Below are 24,074 nucleotides of genomic sequence, written 5' to 3'. Positions count from 1 at the left end.
TTATCAAAATGTCATTGTCAAAAGCCATGAAATCAAAAGTTGATTTCGAATGCAGGGCGTACAGAATCATGAAAGTAAACCCAGGGCCGCTGCTAGGCATAATAGTGCAATGCTCTGTTCTCTGGCCTTCCAGCAAGCACAACAAGGAGTCTATAGCTTGTCCAAAATGCTGCAGCTAGAGTGTTGATGAGAGCAAAAAAGTACAGCCATATTACACCTATCCTTGCCTCTCTCCACTGGCTCCAAGATCTTCCTCCCTACATACAGAGCATTAAATAATCTTGGTCCATCCTATTTAAGTGAGCTCCTTAATCCCTACATACCAGCAAGCCAGGAATGCTGGCTCTGTGGACATTTTTAAGGCCAGGCTGAAAACATTTATGTTTTCTAATTATTTTTGTTAGCCAATTGTATTTTTATTTTCAACCTGAAATTTTAATCACTTGATTTTTGACTCGGATCATTTATTTTCTACTTATGTAATTTTTGTTTACTATTATATTATCTTTTATTCAATATTTTATGTAATATTAATCATGCATTTGTAAAGTGTTCTGAGACCATACTATGGTGATACCACACTATAATAAATTGGAATTGAATTGAATTGAATAAGCAGAGTAAACAGATCACTTAGGGCCTCAACCACTTTGCCCCGATGTAAACATTAATCTCTCTGCCGTGCTAGGTGTTGTTTGAGTGCTTTTTTATAAGTGCTAGACTAGAGAGACGTCATTGTTTCAGGTGAAGCGGTACAGAGACATTATTGTGTGTGGGTACCAGCCCGACATAGCCTACATTTCCTCAGGCATTTCATGGAACACAAACAACAGTCCTGTTCCTGAAATCTTGCCTGTGCCATATCCAAAACATTCCGTGTGATAAAATGCATTTTGAAGACCGTCAAACTGATACTGTCGATGTCTACTCTCACCAAATGTTAGTGTTGCGATCCTACATTTGCGACTTATTGAGATATTCTCATGTCAGACGGTAAACGTGTAGCGCTGTACTGTAGGGCCAGAGCTGTACGTTCTAGATATCTAAACTAGTAGTCTGGCTCTACTGTGGGCACTTTGATGTCCCTGCTAGGCAGATTCTCTGTCTTCTTCTTAAAGGAGCCGCCGCCCTTTTTAAGAGTCAATGGCATATTGATTCTCTCTCTCTCTCTCTCTCTCTCTCTCCATCCCAGGACAATTAGAAATGCTGAACTGATTTAATTTTGTTTAAATAGCCTAAAATGTAGGCCCTAAATGTTTGATAGATTTATCTGTATTTGCCTCTACAACTTATAGCACTGTTTATTTTGAAATTCCAGTATCTTATGACTGTAAATGCTTCCTAACATATTCGACACAATTAAAAAAATATTGCTGTGATTTTTTTTCATCACCAAGTATCGACATGACATTTTGACTTTTTTCAAGCTGAGATGCATTTTGCAAAAAAAGGAGATGAGCTCTGGTCTAATGCACCATCTGTCTTAACCAGTTAATGTTCACCAGCCGCGGGCGGGATACGGCCTGGCCGGCGGTTACAAATCAATTTTTTGAAAGAGTTTTCTCCACCACCATATCCACACCACCATATCCACACCACCATGACTTCTCGAGAGACACTTGCTTTGGGTAATCAGGGCACATTAGACACTCCAATCTGCCAGGCCCCACTACCACTGCACAGGGCTGAGCTGATACCAACCAGCCTGCCCAGATGCCACATTCCATGGGCACTAAGCATCAGTAGGCACCCCGACAGTACCAGGCGCATGCAGCTGCAAACCCCAGCTGCATGTGTAACACCCAGCTGCCGCTGCCAGCTGAGGGCCAGTGATTACAACCGCCCGCGGTCTCAATTAACAATCAATGCACCCCACCCGCGGGATGAACCCCCGTCGACGGGTTCCAATTAACAATCAATCAGCCCCGCGGCCGGGAAGAACACCATCCGCGGGTTCCAATTAACAATCAATGAGCCCCGCGCCCTGGTTGGTGCAACATCCAATCAGCATGCAGTTCTGTACTGCACAAGTGCAGCTTGTTATTGAAGCTGAAGTGTAAAAGTGTACATGCTACCCAATATTCGCTGTTTTTGTCGCAATTTTTTGCCGTTTTTTTCCGTGGAACAAGTCGACTAATTTCTGCATAATGTCACAAAATCCTCGGAAAAGAATATGCAACACGGCTGAGGCGAGCGACGAGGAGTCGGCCGCCCGCCAGGAGGAAGGGGGAGAGACTTGCCGCAAACTGAAGATGGACATGGATGGCAGGACACAGAGGTACAAGATATAATTCCACAACAACCAGTGTTTAGACCAACTCGTACTCCTGGTCCGCAAGTTATTACTGGGTGAAATTATTCCATATTGGATTTCTTTCGCCTATTCATCTCCGATGCAGGTCCTCAGTAACACAAACAAATTTGGGAGACGGAGGCATGCACATCTTTGGGAAGAACTGACCATGGCAGACATGTTCAGCTATCTATCTCTGATCATTTACATGGATCTTGTTCACGCCCCAGCTCTTACAGACTACTGTCGAAGGGCAGAATTGTATAGCTTTCCGTGGGCTGGGTCAACCATGTCTGGCCTGTAAATTCAGACGAATCTCCACCAATATCCATATGTCTGACCCTGATGATGACGAGCTGAATGCAGCTCGAAGAGGCACCCCTGAGTTTGACCGCCTTCAGAAGATTAAACCCCTGTACACTGATATCCGGCAAAGCTGCATTTCCAACTTCCAGCCAGGCCAGAACATTGCCATTGACGAACGAATAGTCGCCTCCCGTGCCAGGATAGGAATCCGGCAATACTGCAAAGATAAGCCATCGAAATGGGGGTACAAATTGTTTGTGCTAGCTAGCAGTCTCACAATCTAGGTACACCTGGGATTTCATTGTTAACGAGGGGAAAAACAAAGCAGGGTCTGGGAAAGGGTTCAGCTTTGACGTAGTGATGGAGTTAGTGTCCTCCCCAGTTTTGGGGACTGGCTACAAGCTATTTGTGGACAATTTTTATACAAGCCCAATGCTGTTCCAGCAACTGCTGCATGAGAACAAGATATGGGCATGAGACACATCAGATGTCATTAACAATCGCCCCCCCCCCAAGGGGTACGATACGTTGGATACGGGAGGGAGGTCTGCTGTTCGTACAATGGAAAGACACTCGTCTAGTTCTGATGTCTTCCAGCATTCATCAAACTCACAGCGAAGGCAGCACGATACAGCACAGCAGGCACGTGCACTCCAATACGGCAGGGGAGGCACGGCCTCACCAGCTCCAGATGAGAATGATGAGATGCAGTTAATGTGAATAATAGTAACAATAACAGCTATTGTTTCCGAGCATCTGCACCATAACTACCATTTGAGCAGTATTTAAACAGTTTCACTCATTTTCAATCATTTCCGTGGCCAAAATCGTAATATTTGCCCATTTCATGTCAAATTGCTCCGAATACGCTGAATTTGGGCCAACTCTGAACTGGCCTCACCCCGGATTGCGCAATCCCTCGTTAACAAGTTTGCGCGCATGCGCCATGTTGCTCGTTCTGTGAATGCAACCTGGTAATATTGTATTAAACGTTTTTATACACTTAATAGAAGTATGTATGGTGTGCCCTCATTTCCTGATATTTTTAAAATATTTTCTACGTGTGATTATCATTTCTTTACTCTGGACGCTTTGGCATAACGCCCACTGAAAGATACAATGGTGAGGCGAGGAGTAGCCTGGCCGCAGACTCCTTCTGGTGTTGAGTCTTGCTGGACAGTTACGTCATAGCGAATCTGAAGTTCACAATACAGTCAGTTGGTGTTGTTGGCTAGCTTGTTCACTTTGACTGCTACAAGTGGATTTCATAACGAAACTAAGAGCATTCTCAAAGTTGGATTTCCAAGGGGGAAATATGTGATAAAGAATGGAGGACCGACAGAGCTGAAGGGTTTGCTACTCAGGTGACTGGTCAGAATAACTTCCCGATCATTTCAAAGTGAGTGGTACAACACTGCAGAAAATATTTGTTTCCCCTGTGTCTTGTTTGCAACCGGCGAGAATGTGTGGAAGACCGCATGGGATTTTACGATTTAACAATTTACTAAGGACTAAGGAGCCTCACGAAACACAAATCCTCGCGGCTACTCATATTCAATGCCAAATTGCTTTGGACGTTTGGGGCGACGTTTGGGGCTTTGGATGAACAGCACCGGCTAAAGTAACGTTAGCATGTACAACGCCAAAGTGGAGGAAAAGAGCGGCGCATGGACCTGATGCACGGGTTCAGGTAAGACCAATTTCCTATGTGTGTGAAGCCTGTGTTTGTGAGACCCGTGGGGAGATAGAGAATCCGCCGTGATTCTGTGGTAGCTTTTGTGATGGGCACCGGATTCTCATGTGCCCGGTAACTGTTTGTAAAGTTGAGTACAGGGTACCGTTGAGGTAAATCAAATATACCCCTGTAACTACAAGACTCTGATTTAATTCCAAGGTGTAGGCATAACAGAAATGACAGTCCCAAAATATTTGGTGACCATATCGAAGCGTGTGTAATATCTGTTTACGTTGACATTCGCTTCCTGCCAAACCTTTGTCCCACATCGCTTGCCGTAGCCTCGTACAAGTAGATGTAGGCCTACATTTGCACGAGAATCCAGTTCGTATCACAAAAGCCATCACACCGGTTTGTTCGCCGTGGTGCTCAGCGGTCTATATGACACCATGTTTTGAATCCTGTGTGTCTTGAGCATCCGCCGTGATGCTCAGTCCACATTGCTGCTGCTGTGTAGTTTATGTGAGATCACTGTTTGAATCCTGTGTGTGTGTGTGTGTGAGAGAGCAGTGGGCTGTGAAGGAGCTTACACTCTCCACTACTCTCCCCTCACCTCCCCTCCTCTTCTCCTCTCCTCTCCTCTCCTCTCCTTTCCTCTCCCCCTCTCCTCTCTTTTCCCATCTCCTCTCCTGTCCTCTCTTTTCCCATCTACTCTCCTCTTCTCTCTTCTCCTCTCCCTCTCCTCTCCTCTCCTTGAGCTCCTCTCCACTCCTCCTCCTTTCTCCTCTCATCTCCTCTCCTCTCTCTTCTCCTCCCCTCTCCTCCTCTCTCATCTCCTCTCTCCTCTTCTCTCCTCCTCTCCTCTCCCCTCCCCTTCTCTCCTCTCCTCTCCTCTTCTCTCCTCTCCTCTCCACTACTCTCCTCTCCTCTGCTCTGCTGTCCACATTGGTGCTGTGTAGTTTATGTGAGACCACTGTTTGAATCCTGTGTGTGTGTGTGTGTGTGTGTGTGTGTGTGTGTGTGTGTGTGTGTGTGTGTGTGTGTGTGTGTGTGTGTGTGTGTGTGTGTGTGTGTGTGTGTGAGAGAGAGAGAGATCTAATAGCATTTTCTCTGCGGAAATGCAGTAAGCTTATGTCAAAATAATATAGGCCTAAGCTTACCTTATGTTAAGAAAGCTGCTATGACATATGGAACTTGTCGGTAGGCCTATTTGGCAATTATTTATTTGAAAATCTGATATTGAAAAAGTTGCCTCACCAGCCATAAATCCCAGCGCACGTCACTGTAGCACAGGGTGAAGACAGATGGCATATGGAATGTGGAACAATTGTCGGTACCTCCTGCAGTACAAGACCAATAATAACTAGATTGCATTCTCACAGAAAATGCTGGAAGCGGGCTTGCCTTTTGGGGCAGAGATGAAACAAAGTACTATTGAGAAAACAAAGCTAAAATAAAATGTTGGAAAAAATCCATCCACCCAGTCAGAAGTTATGGGCCAAACAATTCAGCCATCTTGAATTCAGCCATCTTGAAAGTGTTGTAGCTCTGCGTTTTGGGGATATACTAAATGACATACATGGTATTTTAAGTTGGCTAAGGAACACTGCATATGATATAATTTTGAAAATCAACATGGGTCCGAGTGGGATTCGAACTCACAACCTCCAAGTCTGTAATCCAGCACCTTTGCCATTGATACTAAATGACATACATGGTATTGTAAGTTGGCTAAGGAACACTGCATATGATATAATTTTGAAAATCAACATGGGTCCGAGTGGGATTCGAACTCCCAACCTCCATATCTCTAATCCAGCACATTTGCCATTGATACTAAATGACATACATGGTATTTGAAGTTGGCTAAGGAACACTGCATATGATATCATTTTGAAAATCAACATGGGTCCGAGTGGGATTCGAACTCACAACCTCCATATCTGTAATCCAGGACCTTTGCCATTGATACTAAATGACATACATGGTATTTTAAGTTGGCTAAGAAACACTGCTTATGATATCATTTTGAAAATTGGCATGGGTCCGAGTGGGATTCGAACTTCCAACCTCCATATCTGTAATCCAACCCCTTTGCCATTGATACTAAATGACATACAATACATGGTATTTGAAGTTGGCTAAGGAACACTGCATATGCAGTGGTGTAGTCTACGTACAACGCAGGTATACGGAGTATACCCACTTCAAAATTTCAGGGATTTCAGTATACCCACTTAAAATTGATCGATCCATTATTTTGAGTAGCACAAATATATACAGTATACCCACTTCAAAAATGCTTAAATATACAGTATACCCACCATAAAAAAGTAGACTACAGCACTGTGCATATGATATAATTTTGAAAATCAACATGGCTTCGAGTGGGATTCGAACTCCCAACCTCCATATCTGTAATCCAGCACCTTTGTCATTGATACTAAATGACATACATGTTATTTTTTAAATTGGCTAAGGAACACTGCATATGATATAATTTTGAAAATCAACATGACTCCGAGTGGGATTCAAACTCCCAACCTCCATATTGCTGATGCAGGACTATTACCATTGGGCCAAGCAGCTACCTATGAAAATCATTACAGCAAGACAATATTAGATTGCATTGAAGAGCTGAACAATAGACTTCTAGAACTACAGAGCAGCTGGTCGTTAAGAATAGAATGTTGAGAGAAAGTCACAGTTGAGATGGAACCCTATATTGGTTGCACCAAAGATTCTCTGTTCTCTGGTTGCACCTGTTCTGATTGACTGAATGGCAGTTAATATGGTGCTGTAAGGCAGAGGGCAGAATCAGAAACAGTTTTTTTGTCTTTAGATTGATGTTGCTAAAAAAAACTAAAAGGAATTGGCACGTGTCATATGTGTGATCTCTCTAACAGTCTTTCAATGAAGTTTATAGGTTAAACGGTTCAGTCACATATGAACCTCTTGTGGGACATGGGCTGACCTCTTGAAAAAAGCACTTCAAGCCGCAATGGGAAACGCCATAGACCCAGCCGTGTCGTTTTTACACACCTGCCATTTAAAAAGTAATGGGAGTTGGGAGATGAAACTTTGACAATTTGTAGACATCCCAAGAGCTCACCAACAATGCGTCAACTAAACTTCTAGGTGAAAGTGTTGATGTTTTATGACCGAAAAAGCCTCCTACACTCTAATCTCTAGAGTGGCGGAACCTTGGTTCATGAAGGTTCTACCATTGTTTTCAATGGGGACCCAAACTTGCACAAAATCGCCAAAAACGACAAGAGACACGGACATGCTATATCACTACAAATGATCTCCAAGCTGAGCCAGTCCTTTTAGTGTTTGAGCGGTGTCTCTATCTCGAAAGGCCTAGGAGGATATCCATTTTCTATTTTTACTGCCCAAGACGAGGAGGTGGTACAGATCGTTCTTTTACCATTTTATTGACATTGCCATAGTGAACACTTTCATCCTCCACAAATACATGATGGAAAGCAGGGGTGGAAAGCCCTTATGCCCAGAAAGCCTTCCGTGAGAAGCTAATTCTGGAGCTCCGGCGCACTGGACATGGTGAAATTGTCCCCTCTCCTCCGCGAGTGCCACCACCACCAGCGCCACCACCTGATGCCTTGCATATGCCCGCACACTTCGGGGAAGATGGCAGAGAAGGATGGCGACAGTGTGTGAATTGTAGACAGAAGACACCACGTCTATGCACCACATACGACGTTGCCCTGTGCATGGTACCCACAAGGAACTGCTACAAGTCCTGGCATATAAAAGGCCAGGCAAACGGGGAATAAGGTGAATACATTGACCTCCACGTAGTAGTCTCCGGGCTGTAGTCATTTCTGATCGAAAAAAAAATAAAAATAATAATAATTCTTTGAATCCTTTGTCCTGGACTTTTAATAAGACTTGAGGCAAGGTTTTTTTTCCTGTTTTGGTCGGGAGAACTGCTTTCAGAGTGACATTTATTTGGATTAACATTAATTTTCTGCTTTTTTTCCAAGAAATGTTGTGTTTTATTCCAAGTAGATTTCTAACAAAACATAAGAGTGCTCTTTTAACTATATAGTGACAAACTCCAGAGTCATAGCTTTCAAACAAGAACACAGGTGTTAGTGTAGCACAAACAGAGATATGACTGCAACCCCTGGTGTAAAAGAAGCCAAAAATGTATAAAATGTGTGACGGTTAAGTGGTTAAGAAACTCCCAAGATTTTTTTTGGCATTATTTCGTTAGCATGCCTATTCTGAATGAGCCATTTTGATATAGATTAATCTAGATTAATCTAGAATAATTTCATAATTACAGTGAGATTAATCTAGTTTTAAAAAAAACTTTGCCCAGCCCTCGTTAATATTATTATTATTATTTAAATATGAGGGGGGGGGCTCCTGACCAGTTATGCTTAGGGCCTCCAAAACCTTAGCAGCGGCCCTGAATAAAACTGTCTGCATTTTTTTTTCGATAAGGCAATTTGACTGCACTGCACTATTTGCTACATCTCGTGGGCCAAATATACAGCAATTTATGGCGGACCAGATTTGACCCCTGGGCCGCTTATTATTAATAATAATAATGCAATTTATTTAAAAGCGCCTTTCAAAACACTCAAGGAGACTGTACAGAGAGAAACAAAAATAAATAAGAGATTAAAAAAATATATTAAATAGGAAATAAAATAAAATAAAACAAAACAGAGTTTAAGAATCATAAAGAATAGGCTATCTGCAACAGATATTTTTTTATTGCCTACCCCTGCTTTCAAGAGAAGTCATGGGGCTGACCTGGGCATGGGGTTGGATGCTATTAAGCAAGCATGGACTGTGGGAGGACAATGGACTACGTATGTGTGCACTGGGAGGGAGGGGGGTTGGGGTCTATGTGTGTGTATAGAGTGAGGGGGGATTCAGTGCTGGTATTGTTTGAGAGCCTATTATGAGTATGCGGGGAGGATGCGCTGTACCTGTGGGCTCTAATGGTTTGATTGTGAGGATCATGGTTAACATGGGCTGTGGGAAAGGATGAACTGTGTGCGTGTGTGTGTGTGTGTGTGTGTGTGTGTGTGTGTGTGTGTGTGTGTGTGTGTGTGTGTGTGTGTGTGTGTGTGTGTGTGTGTGTGTGTGTGTGTGTGTGTGTGTACTGCACCAATCTACCATCGTGAGGCCACTGCTATTGGAGCACACCATCAAGGTGGTCCTGGACCCCACATGATTTGACCCCTTTTGCTAGGGTACTTTTGTTGTTACTGGTAAAAGTAAAGGGATTGTTTTGGTGTGGGCATAGTTTAGCAATCTTTAGCTATTGTTAGTTAATGTGAGTGGAAGTCAATGGGAGGGACCCACAAATATATTATATTGGTGAGGATGTGTGTGTGTGTGTGTGTGTGTGTGTGTGTGTGTGTGTGTGTGTGTGTGTGTGTGTGTGTGTGTGTGTGTGTGTGTGTGTGTGTGTGTGTGTGTGTGTGCGCGTGTGCGTGTGCGCGCATGTGTGTGTGCGTGTGCGTGTGCGTGTGCGCACGCATGTGTGTGTGATTTGACTGAGTGTGTGTGTGAGGAGCCTGAGCAACGTGTGTGATAGAACATGCACTGTGTGTACATTTGTGATCTTCACCTAAACTGTGCAGTATGACCAACTGCCAACTGTTTTTAATAAGTCCCATTGTCATTGTAACCACAGCACACAAGGTGCACACAACGAAACTGCATTTATACCTCAAGTAAGTACTCTAGCTCTAGCATGTGCATACCGTACATGGAACTGGTTGTTGAACAGGAAGCTACAGTATAGTGCTGTGTATGTGGTTGCATGTGGGTGTTGGGTCTTTTTGTGTCATTTTTAACCTGCTGTTTTAGGTTAACCCTAGCATCAAGAGTGTTCATTACATACAGTATAATGCCACAAAGAGGGTTGTAAGGAACCACATGTTTTCTGACCACTATTCAGAAACATGTTAATTCTGGACAATATTAATGATGACACCTGAATGGCATGACACTCGAGGAGATATGAATAAATGGTGAACGTCACAATTTAATGATACATTGCGTGACCAATTGCAAGCAATTTAATGACCACTACTGGCTACTGAGATGGCTTGTACTCAAGATCCATTGGTCACAAGTCCTCTCAGTTATTTAACATGTTGTGAGGAAAATCATTTTAGTTATAGGTTATGTGATAGGGACAGATAGACTGTACAATAGCCCAACAGATAGCACTATGTGGATATCCATTCTCCATTGCTGTGCTTTTCTGAGGTAATTCATCAACGGTCGCAAAAAACATGTGTTAAAATCCATAGACTATTTCATGATGGAAACAGGGGTTAGGTTCCGATGACATTTATGTGACGTCACTTTACAAGTGTGCTAGTTTACGCTGTGTAATTCTCCTTAAAACAGAACCTTTGTTATAACCTCACTGTCACCATAGTGACGATAAGGCCTTAACCCATTGATGCTGAATGTTGCGTTGCGCAACATTGGCCCTGGCACCTCGAGCTGCATGACGCAACATTCAGGCTCATGAGATTTAAGACAATTTTATATCTTGGTATGTTGGAGCTGAATGAACACATTCTAATGTACGACGAGGGCCTTAGCGTTTAAATGCAACTTATTGCATGTTTTTATGTGCCTCAGAGGCCAAGATATTTCGTTTTTTATAGGCTGAGGGAACCTTTTCTGAAAAAGGGCTTAGGCATTCAGCAGCCTTTTTTGCAAGTGCTTTAGGCATCAATGGGTTGATCTGTTGTTTGAGGCTTGGTAATGGCATAGCAATGCTATTATTACCTCCGCCAGGAGGTTATGTGATCGCCTGGGTTTCTGTGTGTGTGTGTTGTCTGTGTTTGTTTGTTTGTTAGTTCGCTGCTATTCCACTGCCTGCCACAAGGTGCGCACGTTGAGCATTGAGCAGAGGCGTGCCTGCGCCTTTCTTAGCAAGGAACAGGGGAGAGACTGCCACCAGCTCCAACACCAAGTGCATTTCACCTAAAAAGTTGTTCATCTGCAGGCAGCCTTCATCCGCAGGCAGTAATCAGTCCCGTCAAATGATTTACCACCGCTACCAAAATTATTCAATTTCTGATGTGTGGCCTAGAATAGTAGCCTATGTTATCATTGCTGTTGCGAGAAGGACAGTGACCACCCCCGCAGATCGCTTGGTTCACAATGGTGTCGAATTAATTACGTTGTCAAAAAATATGGAATATGTGATCGTGTTGTTGTGGACTGTGACTTAGGTTCACAATCCTGTCGAATTAATTAGGCTACCGTTGCCAAAATAATTTATGACTCTAGGCCTATTCACAATGCTGGTAAAATTCATTACATCCCCTTCGCTACATTTAAAGATAACCCCAAGTTCTTTGCGAGATGGACAGGGATCAGAAAGCCCGAGAGCATGCATAATGGTCGAGCACCGGCATATTCCTGACGGGTGAGCCTGCGCCATTCTAAACAGTAGGCTAAGGAACAGGGTGGGACCGTCTCCTTTGCCAGCTCCCACACCAGTGCTGCTATCAACCTAAAAAGTTGCTCATCAGCAGGCAGCCTATAACCTGCTACACCCTCGTTGAAGTTAACAAACAATCATGTAAAATCAATCCGCTGCCTAAAATATGTGTGAAGTGGAAGTGAATTGTTGCGAGATGGACAGTGACCACCGCAGATCATTTTGGTTGACAATGTCGAATTAATTGGGTACCATCGCCAAAAATATGGAATTTGTGGCTGTGTAAGTTCACAATGCTGGTCAAACACCCTCCTCACTAAGTTTAAAATCAAGCCCAGTTGCGAGATAGACCACAAATTCCGACAGCAATGCCCGTGGACTGATTAACGGTGAATAGTGATTTGAGGAATGGGGGGAAGCAAATGCCGCTTCAACCGACAGCGCCAAGACAAAACCAGTGGCCCATGAGAACGATGCATAGGCTATACCATCGTAGGCAAAAAAAGAGGCCTTACCCTTCTGTAGTTGTTTCAGTTTTGTTGGTCAAAATCATTACATTCCCTTCATTAATTAGGCTCTATCAGCGCGTGATCACAAGGTTTCAAAGCAGGTAGATTTTGCAAATGACTGAACTGACATGAATGTGTCATTTTGAAAGTTCTGAAAGGAATAGTCGTTCATATTGGCAAAGTGATTATTTTTGTCCATTATCTAATTATGCCATGCCTGGCGGAGGTATGTGATCTCGGAGCACTTTTCTAGTTATGTATGTGCCTCTTTACAGCAAGCAAACTAGGACCCAGCTGGGTGAGGGAGTATTTGCCTAGGCCCCCCAAATACCTTATAACGACCCTGGTCACAACAAGAGCTTCCAAATCAAAATAAGGGGATTTGAAAGTGGTCTGACTCATGCACGTTTTCAGCACTAATAGAAACTCGAACTTTACATATCTTCTTTCCATCTGTATATATACAGTGAGTCCAATATGTATTTGATCCCTTGCTGATTTTGCCGGTTTGCCCACTAATAAAGACATGATCAGTCTATAAATTTATGATAATATGTATTCAAACATGGAGAGACAGAATATCAAAAAGAAATTCCAGAAAATAACTTAAAATAATATATTTTAATTTATTTGTATTTAATTTAGGCCTAATAAGTATTTGACCCCTCTAGCTAAAGAGGATAAAGTGCTTTGTGGCAAAGCCCTAGTTGTCTAGCACTGAGGTTAGATGCTTCTTTTAGTTAATGACAATGTTTGTGCATATAGTAGAAACTATTTTTTGCCCATTTTTCTTTGCACATTATCTCTAAAACATTAATAGTTTGTGGCTGTAGCCTGGCAAATGGGAGGTTCAGTTCTCTCCATAGAATTACTATAGGGTTAATATTTGGAGACTGTCTAGGCCACTTCACGACTTTAATATGCTTCTTATTGAGCCACTCCTTTGTTGCATTGACTGTATGTTGTGTATTACTGTCATGTTGGGAGATCCAAAAATGGCCCACCCTTCAGTGTAGTGGTGGAGGGAAGGACGTTTGCACTCAGGATTGCACATTACATGTCTCCCTCCATCCATTCATTGACGATGCGAAGGTGTCCTGTGCCTTGGCCAGACAAACACCCACAAACCATAATGATACCACTTTCATGCATGATGGTGAGGAGGGTGTTCTTGGGATCATAGACAGCAGTACTCTTTATCAAAACACATTGAATTGTGATAATGCCAAACAGCTTGATTTTGGTTTCATCTGACTACAGCACCTTCTTATCATATCCTAAACCAGTCTGATGTCTGTTGGCAAACCTCAAGTGGGACTGCGCAGGTTCCTTCTGAAGTAGAGGTACCATATGTGCTCTACAGGATTTTAAACCTCTGTGGCATTAAGTGCTACCAGTAGTTTTATCAGTGATTTTGGTCCCAGTACCTTTGATATCATTGCCTAGTTCATCCCGTACAGCTCTAGGGTGATTTCTTTCTGTTCTCATGATTATCAAATCCATACAAAAGGTCAAATCTTGTATAGAACCCCAGACAGGCTGATGGATAGTCATTTTGTATTCCTCACATTTTGGAAGAAATGCATCAACAGCTGGGTCATTAATACCCAGTCTCTTTCTTGTGGCTTTGCAGTCCATTTAATCTTTGTTCAGGTCTAAAATCGTGTCCCTGATATCATTTGACCACTCTTTGGTCTTTCCCATGCTGGTGAGGTTGGAGTGTGACTGATTCACTCATACTATGGACTGATTCTGCTGATTCAATGTGTCTTTTACGCACGTTAGTATGTACAGGTGTCTTTAATTCAGATGACAAGTTGATCGGAAGTGCCCATCTGGTCTGTGGGCCCGGAACTGTAATCAGTTGGCAGGGGATCAAATACTTATTTTGCTCGATGAAATGGAAATAAATTAATATATATTCTCTTCAGTTAATTTCTGGATTTTCTTTTTGATATTCTGTCTCTCCATATTAGAATACATATTATCATATCATTTATTGACTGATAATGTCTTTTTTAGTAGGCAAACCAACAAAATCAGCAAGGGATCAAATACATATTGGACTCACTGTAGCTGACAAACAGCACTTCCTTATTTCAGTAAATGCTCTGAAAATATATCAATGTGCTAAATACGTGTCTGTCAGAGCATCACACATCTTTATATTGTCATGCATCACAGTCAATGTCTCTGGTATATGCCACAGTAAAAAATGCAATGCCAATTCAACAGTAGTTGAGACAAGTAGAGTTAATTTAACATCTATCTGTGCTGTATTAACACTGGATTTGTACTTGTTCATTCTGGTGCTATTTGTGTCTGTTGCTATTTCTCAGTGCTAGTTGGCCACCTTGGCCAAACAGGACTGTATGCAACGTAACAATGTGAATGCGAAGTAAGATCTCTGTACGATGTAAGATCTCTGTATGAATAGGTCAAAAATCAAATCAAATGTGCATGATGAGTATACAGTTACCAAAGGAGCTGGGTTCCTGAACTGGCCTACCGGTCAGAGGCCCAGGCTCAGGGGAACAGGGGTCCCAAAAGGGCCAGGACATGCTCAACCCTTCCACACCACCCTCACTGCTTAACCCACTCACAACCTTCCCCAGATGCAGGGCACAACTTACTGTAGCATACACAGTTATTAGCAGGGCTGAATTCCTGAACTGGCCGTAATACGGCTCAAGCTCAGGCCCAGGCTCAGGGGGCACAGTCCACAAACAGACCAGGACATGCTGAACCTCCACATCACCCTCACATTTTAAACCCTTCCCTCATGCAGTGCACACCTTCATGAAGTGCATGAATGCAGACAGATGTTATTTTTACAATGCTGTCCCATTGAGATCTTGCATCTAATCTTCCAGGGAGTCAGCATGGGCAAGGTAGCCAACTTGCACTGAGGAATAGCACAGACCCAACAGGACTACCATGAGTACACTGCATAGACATTCCCCATGTCTCAAACCATGCACTTGTGTCAGTGCACTGACAGTCAGTGCTCAGTGCACACAGTGCACTGCTTCAGTGCATCGTGTCGTGACAAAAATTGAGCACTATGCACTGTGCCCTCGCTGGAAGTGCATGCATGGCATTAGCTCGTCAAAATATTGGTTGGCTATTGTTTACAATGCACAGCGTCTGGTGCTTGTATTTACATTTACTTCACCCCAAAGACCAACCCTTGGTGTGCGAGTTCTCTTCTTCCTCCTGTGTTCTACAATACCCAGAACCCACGCACCCACAAGGCCTGGAGTAATTGGCGCGACACCCTTCCTGACCTAACTGAACTTCACCCCAAAAAGCAACAATCACACATACAATACTTGACTTGGCATGAAAAGGTTGGCGTCTCAGCAACATTACTCACAGAATTACGAGACTGTAGACCAAACTATTCTACTCAACTGAACACCATGGCTGGATCTCGAATGGTGCACTTGTGCACTTCGGGCACTATGTTTCAGTGCGTAACTAATACGGCATACGCAACATGAACACTAAAGTGCACAAGTGTGCCATTTGAGATTCAGCCCATGTTTCCTCCGTGTCATTCTCAACATGGCGGCAGTTTAGTGCGTACACTGTCCATTATTCAAGCACTGCGTTTTTCCACCATTGTTAGGGGATCATCCTGGCACTTTCAGTACACTGGCTCAACCGAAAAGTTCAGTGTGAGCGCCCTAGGCACTGAAACATAGTGCCTGAAGTGCACAAGTGCGTGGATTGAGACACAGGGATTGATGCATCATAATGTAGAGATGCATAATACACTGTCAGAGATTCAACATGATAATAGCCTATATTATTTTTCAGAACTGTTAAACGGAAAGTAGAGTCTACGTAGCCTACTGTAAAAGGAAGCTAGGGCCCACATTAAAATAGCCTCCTCAATCTCCCTTCCTACATTATAACAATTAGAAGTTCCCCAAAGAAACTTCAGTCTGCCACTGTGGAGGAACTCTGAAAAGTTTTCTCCACAACATAAAAGTTCTTCAAGGTGACAAATTGGTTCTTGAAAAAACACTAAGGCAAATATTTTCTTAGTTCTTATAGAATAGAATGTCTAAGGTTTTCTGATAAGGAACCATGAATTGCCACCGTGATGGTTCCGAACCCTTGAGGTTCTTCTCAGAACTTTCAGGTTCCTCAAAGAGCCTTTTAGGTCCCCTAATGATGCAACTGAAGTTTGTTTTGTATGCATTTATACAGATTTTTATACAGTCCAAAGACAATCATGCTGGCATGACAATAAAGTCTATTTTATTCTATATATCCTATCCTATCCGATTCTATCCTATCCTATTCTATTTTGTGGAGCCTTGAAATGTTCTAGTGTTTTTTACGTAGGCCTACCATGCAACCACTGAAAGTGCTTCAGAGGAAGGCCTACAGTGAACTCTGAGCATGAGCGGTAACCACACACTGCAAAACACAGTCACAGCTAACGCTTACTCGCATGCGAGTGATAGGCTATACATTTCTGCAGGAACTAATGATTGAAACCTAATAGGCAAGAATGGGCAGCACCAATCATGTGTAGTATCAGTATTCTAACCATCTAACCATGTCTTTACACAGTGGCATCTCAGATTACCACAGTAGTACTACACCATTGTTTGCAACCAGCAAACATTGAATCAAATACTCTACTCTTTTTGGACACAGGTGTTGACCACACTTCCTGCCTTTACAACTTATGTAATGACTGCTGGCATGTCTGCATGCATCCGTGTAACAATTTCAGAAATTAGCTTCAAACGTTCTCAAACATGTGCAAACAATAGCATGCTTAAAGCAACCGAAACAGTGTGTTTAAAATAGCTTTACACATGTAAGTATTATTTTCTGATATAATGCAAAATCATATCCATGCTCTGACTGAATAACCGAGAAAGGCATTTGAGACATTTTTAAAGTTATGTCCTTCCTTACTCAAACCAATGCTCTTGCACCATGAAGAAGAATAGGCCTAGACATAGGCCTACAGTATGAAGCATTTTAAAATGTGTTCATAGCGAGCTTAAGCATTACATACAGTACATCAGAAATTATTTACATGGACAGAAAGACACTAAGATGAAACAAAATCACATATCTACGCTCTCAATGAAATTCAAACGAAGATCTGGATTTCTTTGCTCAACAATGAACACAAAATACATTTGTACAGTAAAAGTTAAGTGTTTGCACAAACTAAAGCTCTTTCCCCATGAACACAAAAGAGGCATTTGAGAAAAGCTTGAAGCCCTTAACACACAGCCCTTACGTACAAGTATTACAAATTTCCTGTCACCAGAATTGTAATGTGTTACCTAGGACTCTCTGTAATATCGCAGTAGGGCTACATAATGTTATGTAGAAGTTTCAGCAAACAGTGAGGTGTGCTGCACACTAAGAGGCGACAAAAAAACAAACAAAAAAAACAATGCTCTGAGAACAATACCACCACATATCTCCTGTAACAATGAAAACACAACCATACTGTAATGAAACCATGCTGACAAGAACATTTAAGGCCCAAAAAAGAAAACAGACAGAAACCAAAACTCACCGACTAGCCGACGAGCAAACGCCATGCCACCGTCGCCACAGACTCACTCAACAGAGTGACGGAGATGACTGACAGATGGGCAGCAACAGATAGACAAACCACACCTCCCCCTGTTTGTCGAAAGGAGCGTGGGGTGGGGAGAGACTGACAGTGAGAGAGAGAGAGAGAGAGAGAGAGAGAGAGAGAGAGAGAGAGAGAGAGAGAGAGAAAGAGAGAGATGCACCAGAGAGAGTGTGCATATGTAAAAGAGAGAGGAGAGAGAAAGACAGAAGACAAACCACACCTCCCCCAGTCAGTTGCAAGCAGCGCATGGTGGTGGGACTGAGTCAGACAGAGAGAGAGAGAGAGAGAGAGAGAGAGAGAGAGAAAGAGAGAGAGAGAGAAAGACAGACTGTGAGAGACAGGGGAAGGCAGAAGGAGAAAAACGAAATAAAGGAGTGTAAAAGAGGAAGAGAAGAGATGAAATGTGAGAGTGAAAGAGAAATAGAGAGGGGGGAGGGGAACCGAAAGAGAATGAAAAGAATGAATGAATGATTGAATGAGGAAGAACGAATTCAGTATATTTGAATTTACAGAGGTAAATGTAGGCCTATTATTTATCTGTTCTCCCAAGGGAATGTGTTTGTGTGTGTGTGTGTGTGTGTGTGTGTGTGTGTGTGTGTGTGTGTGTGTGTGTGTGTGTGTGTGTGTGTGTGTGTGTGTGTGTGTGTGTGTGTGTGTGTGTGTGTGCGCGTGCCTGCGTGCTTGTGGGAGTGTGTTTGTGGGGGGGGAGTTGACTGAAGCGTAAAACTTACACAATCAGGTGACCAGAAATCTCCCCCATCCTCCTCTGTGGCTGAGGTGCCCATAAACTGCTCCTTTGGCAAAAATGGATTTCCGGTTGTGGGGCACTGTATGCTATGTGTTTCTCAATGCCAAAAAAATGTGTCTTTCCCTTCACTTTCTTAGAAGCATCGTCAAAATACATCTTAAAGGAGTGTATTCAGTAGTGTCGTAACATTGCCAAATGAGTACATGTCATCATTAGAACATTGCAACCAGTGTGATGTGCCCAGTGCAATATCTAGCGAAATCTAATTACAGTGGAAATGTTCATGTTCCAGCTCCACTTCAGCTGATACGCTCATGTGTGAAGTAGAAGAGGAACTGGAACAGTAAAAGAACTTTCAGCTCTCAAACATCGCAGAGGCAGGCAGGCCTCTCTTCAAGACATGGCTTTTTATTATAATAATGGCAGTAGAAGAGGTGCCAGTGTGACAGACTGTTGGTGCCCCTGTAACAAGTTACTCCAAATGTGACAAACACAGCGATTGGTTAAAAAAATACATTCCATTAATCTAAACTAGAAATGCAGACCTCTGCCAAGGAAGCTGTTTGATGTTATACCCTATTTTTATTGTAAGTCCTTCTACCTTCTTTTTGTGGAGCTAGAAAGTGGAATATCAAAATGCGCCTTGTCCCACAATTCAATTTGCGGCCGGTCACTATAGGGTATTTCTAGTCTAGTAATTGTGAAGAATCTTTAAAAAAGATCCTGGTTCCAGTTTTGGATCTGGATCACCACCACAATGTAATAATGTGTTCCTCTGGCCATTTCCAACAACTCCACAAAGTTTCATCACAGACAGACAGACAAACAGACTGACAAACAAACAGACAGACAGACAGACAGACAGACAGACAGGCAGACAAACCAACGTGACCAAAAACATAACCACCTTGGCGGAGATAATTAGGTGTAACATTTACTTCTGACATCTGGGTCAACATTTTATACCGCATACCAGACAGTCTGTCACACCAGCCTAGCACCCCTAAGAGGAGGAATTTTTTTAATTTATCATGAGCCGAGATTGATACATTGTACCTGCTTCTGTTCATTCTCTCTCTTCGCCCTCACCCTTATTTCTCTTTTCCCCCTTACTGTACATGCACACCAAAATGTTCGCGTTCACTTAATGTCTCCGGGAGCATCGCGAGTCCGAGAGGTTCGCGGGCTGCCTTTCACACAGTCAACTTCCACGTTCTATCTGCGGGCAGCAGCCATTCATTTTCATTGAACGCGGACGTCCGCGCAGGAAAACAGACTCGAGTTCTATTTTCAAGGAGCATCGCCGTGCTTACACCGTGTGGAACATTGCCTTGCCAGACTATGAAACTTTGTGGTCTAACTTCTTCACATCATAGTCTGTCTTGCCAGACTATGTGAGCCCTACGCTGTAACGTGCTTTGAGTGCTTGAGTAGAAAAGCACTACGGTAAATGCTATCCATTCACAAAATCTTAATCACATTTATTCTGTTTTCTGGTAGGCCCGTTTATGTGTTTTCATCTATGTACATTTTTTAAAGAAATATATTTGGGGGCTTTTTGGGGCCTCTGTTCACTAAGCCAACCGAGCCACGGTGCCCCCGTTTTCTTTTTTCTTTTTTCTCATCGCTTTGGTTTTTGAACACGTGATGAGGACCTCTGTGGAATGAAGAAATAACAGACAACTGTATAAAAATGAAGAGCTGCTGAAAGAAAAAAGAAACCTGTTGAAATAAGTGTCAATGGCAAGCATGAAAAGGAAATCTGCTAATAGTTGTATGTGTGAAGTGTGCAGATCCCCACCACAGTTTCCCATTAACACGCATGTGCACACACAGACACACACACAGACACACACACAGACACACACACACACACACACACACACACACACACACACGTGCATGCACACAGCGACACACACACACACACACACACACACACACACACACACACACACACACACACACAGACACAGACACAGACACAGACACAGACACAGACACACACACACACACACACACACACACACACACACACACACAGAGGCCATCCACCCCACCCCCAGCCCCCTCATGCGAACAGTGTTATGTCCCTTTGCAGTAAATGTGTAATGTCACGTCACAGTGGAATAAAACCGCTGTATGCAAGGTGCGCCTAGCCTCGCGCACCATCCTACGCACTTCCGCCAAGAGACTTGGCGCCGCACTACGTCTGGTAACTGTTTTCTGTGGAGCTATATTGAGCGGTAGGATTTGTCCATCAGGCATGTTTGTTCAACAACATATCCTGATTTTTCTGAAAATTTCCTTCCAGCTTCCTGCAACTGCGTCAAATCAAACAACCTCCAGACCATGAATATGAAATAAAATGGTAGTATTATGGGATGGTCAAGACCAGGCTAAGGTGCGCCCTCTTTCTTGAAAAAATTGAGATGAGATTTTGGGCCAGCACCCTCATTACCTGACTATTGCCATCTGATATGACGCAGCCAGATGATGTAAATCAGGTTAGCACCCTCACACTCACACTCACCCTCACAAGTATATAGAGTGACGCCTGTTCCAAGCTGAAAAAATGACTCCATTATCTACATCACTGTGTTTGCTTTTTTCTCATCTCTCTCATCTCTCCAGAGTAGTGTTTCTCAACAGGGGCTCTACAGCACCCCAGGGGGGGCGTTGGCGGGCGTTGGGGAGCCGAGATGGGGCGGTGCTTAGTTGCCATTAGGGAGCACTAGTCTATTTCATTTTTTAATACTAAGGGGGGCGTTTGCAGGCTTATGATGAGACCAAGGGGGCTTTTATTCTCAAAAGTTTGCTCTACTAAGGAAACATGCAACTTGGGGCCTACAGCGGAAACATAACCACAACCTGACACACACACACACACACACACACACACACACACACACACACACACACACACACACACACACACACACACACACACACACACACACACACACACACACACACGGTAGCCTAACCACAACATACAAGATAGAGACACAAAGAAAGACAGACTGAATGAAGTGCAGATGTAGATAGACAGTTGGAGTGGTGAGGACAAATGCCTTTAGATGAAGAGGGAGCAGTTGTCCCAGGCTGAGGGAGAGGAAGGGCCCAAAAGTATATTAGGTCCTTATTTACATTGTAAGTATTGGGGAGGGGGCCCTTTCAGATTACTTTGTCCAGGGCCGCCAGAAAGCTGTCAATGTCCCTGATGCAAATATCAGCTGTCTTTAGCTGTGTCCAACTGTGCACTGAGAGTGAAAAAGACACTCGAGATTACAGAGGCGATTAAGATTGCCACAATATTTTATTATTTTGGCTACATAAATATGCCAATGTGTGTCTTCATCAACAGGGACTGCACCATCGGCGATAATCCAAAAGGATGCAAAATCCATCCTTCAGCCACAACACACTATCTATGTGTATCAGGGGTGTTCCCTATCTGAATCTGTGCAGTGAGTCGTTGATGGTAATGACATGGCTGTTTTCATGGCGCATTACCTAACACGCGAGCGCGCACGCGCACGCACACACACACACACACACACACACACACACACACACACACACACACACACACACACACACACACACACACACACACACACACACACACACACACACACACACACACACACACACACACACACTTTCTCTCTCTCTCTCTCTCTCTCTCTCTCTCTCCACCCCCATCTCTCCCATTTTTTAAAGTAAGAGAAAACTAACAGACTAATGGGGACTGCGGTTTGAGGTATAGCCTGGTTACTATAGTGATAGGTATACAGTTGAGGACGATATTATTAGCCCCCCTCCTGAAATTAGACATATCTCTTCATTGATCATTGAGAATGATCATTATTAATAAATGTGTGTTATTCTGGAAACAAATACACCATGGAGATAGTATCCAATAAGTTAAATTTGGACTTTTCCATTTTCACTATGAGTTTAAACAAAAAAGTGTAAAAATGGCAAGGACAAAATTATTAGCCCCCTTATCATTAATAGTCAATACAGTGCCATTTATGAACAAAAATTGACACCAGGCACTTTGATTAGTTGTTAACTATGTTGGCACATGTCCTATCAGGGATTTTGGCCCATTTTTTTCATCGTAAATAGTTAAGCTGGTCCAAATGGCATGGATGTTGAGGATGGACATTCATTTTCAGCACTCTTCAAATACTATCTAAAGGATTGAGGTCTAAACCACTCCATGACCATAGTTTTAGTATCCTTGAGGAACATTTGAACTATTTTGGATGCAAGTTTTGGGTTATTATCTTATTGAAAGATCCAGTGAAGATCTTAGCTCCCTCTATGAGCATATTTTTGCAAGGTCACTTTCCACATTCTATCATAATTTTCAGTTCTTATGGTGCCGTACACCCAAACAAGGTTTCCTGTGGCTGAGGCTGCCACAGAATGATGCATCCACCACCATGTTTAATTGTGGAAACCATCTTATAACGATTCAAGGCCTATCCCTTTCTTCACCTGACAGAAGCAGAATTCATGCATCAAAGCAGGTGCAATTGAATATCATCAGATGAAAGCAGAGATGTTCAAAACTCATTTTTGACTTTCAAATGTTCACAGGCAAAGCTCAATAACACTCTGATATGCACTGCCTTTAGTAAAAGGGTTCTTCTGTGATGATGGCCCCAAAGCCCAATATGATGACAAGCCCTAACAACTGTCTTTCTTGGTGGGTGAAAAAACTCCAGGTGAGGCCAGGTCAATAACAATCATCTAGGCAGGTGTCCAATGCTTCTTTGGTCTAATGAGGCCAAGCAGTTTCCACAGTTACACACAGTGGTGGGGCATCAAGTTTAGTCTGTTATTCAGCCTCAGACACAGGGAGTCTGGGTCTGAATCTGGATTGCTGGGTCTTCCAACAACATTGTAACCCAAAGCATACATTTAGATTAGTTCAGAGGTTCTTCAAGGACACTAAAACCATGATATTGGAATCACCCGCTCATAGTCCAGTCCTCAATCCCACTGAGAGTCTGTGGTTAATGTCTATGCTCAGCATCCATGCGATTTGGACCAGCTAGAACATTTTGCAGTGAAGAAATGGGCCAAAATCCCTAGTGGGGCATGTGCCAACCTAGGTAGCAACTTATCAGAGCCTGTTGTCAGTTTTGGTTCATAAATGGCGCCATATTGACTATTACTGATCAGGGGGCTAATAATTTTGTCCTTGTCATTTTTGCCTTTTTTTGTTTAAACTCATCGTAACAATAGAAAAATCCAAATTCAACTCATTGAACATTATCTCCATCAGTGTATTTGTGTGTGCGTGTGTGTGTGTGTACGTGTGTACATCTCTGTGTATGTGTACATCTGTGTGTGTGTGTGCGTGTGCGTGTGCGTGTGTGTGTGTGCAAATTGCAATTGTGCATGTATGTGTGAATGTGTGCTTGTTTTATTGATAAGACATGAC

At 43.0% G+C, this 24,074-nt stretch overlaps 1 protein-coding gene across 1 annotated transcript in view; it reads right to left on the bottom strand.

The window, feature by feature from the left end:
* Positions 1-2,526: 2,526 nt before the first annotated feature.
* LOC134437305 (cell adhesion molecule-related/down-regulated by oncogenes-like) overlaps positions 2,527-24,074 on the bottom strand; it is a 41,100-nt gene continuing 19,552 nt past the window's right edge. The window contains exon 13 of the mRNA XM_063186796.1: positions 2,527-2,816. Within this exon, the coding sequence (XP_063042866.1) occupies positions 2,527-2,816 (290 nt within the window). The remainder of the gene's footprint in view (positions 2,817-24,074) is intronic.

Source organism: Engraulis encrasicolus, chromosome 21 (genome assembly GCF_034702125.1).
Source record: "Engraulis encrasicolus isolate BLACKSEA-1 chromosome 21, IST_EnEncr_1.0, whole genome shotgun sequence".
Classification (NCBI taxonomy): Eukaryota; Metazoa; Chordata; class Actinopteri; order Clupeiformes; family Engraulidae; genus Engraulis; species Engraulis encrasicolus.
This window is presented reverse-complemented; position numbering and strand designations above follow the sequence as displayed.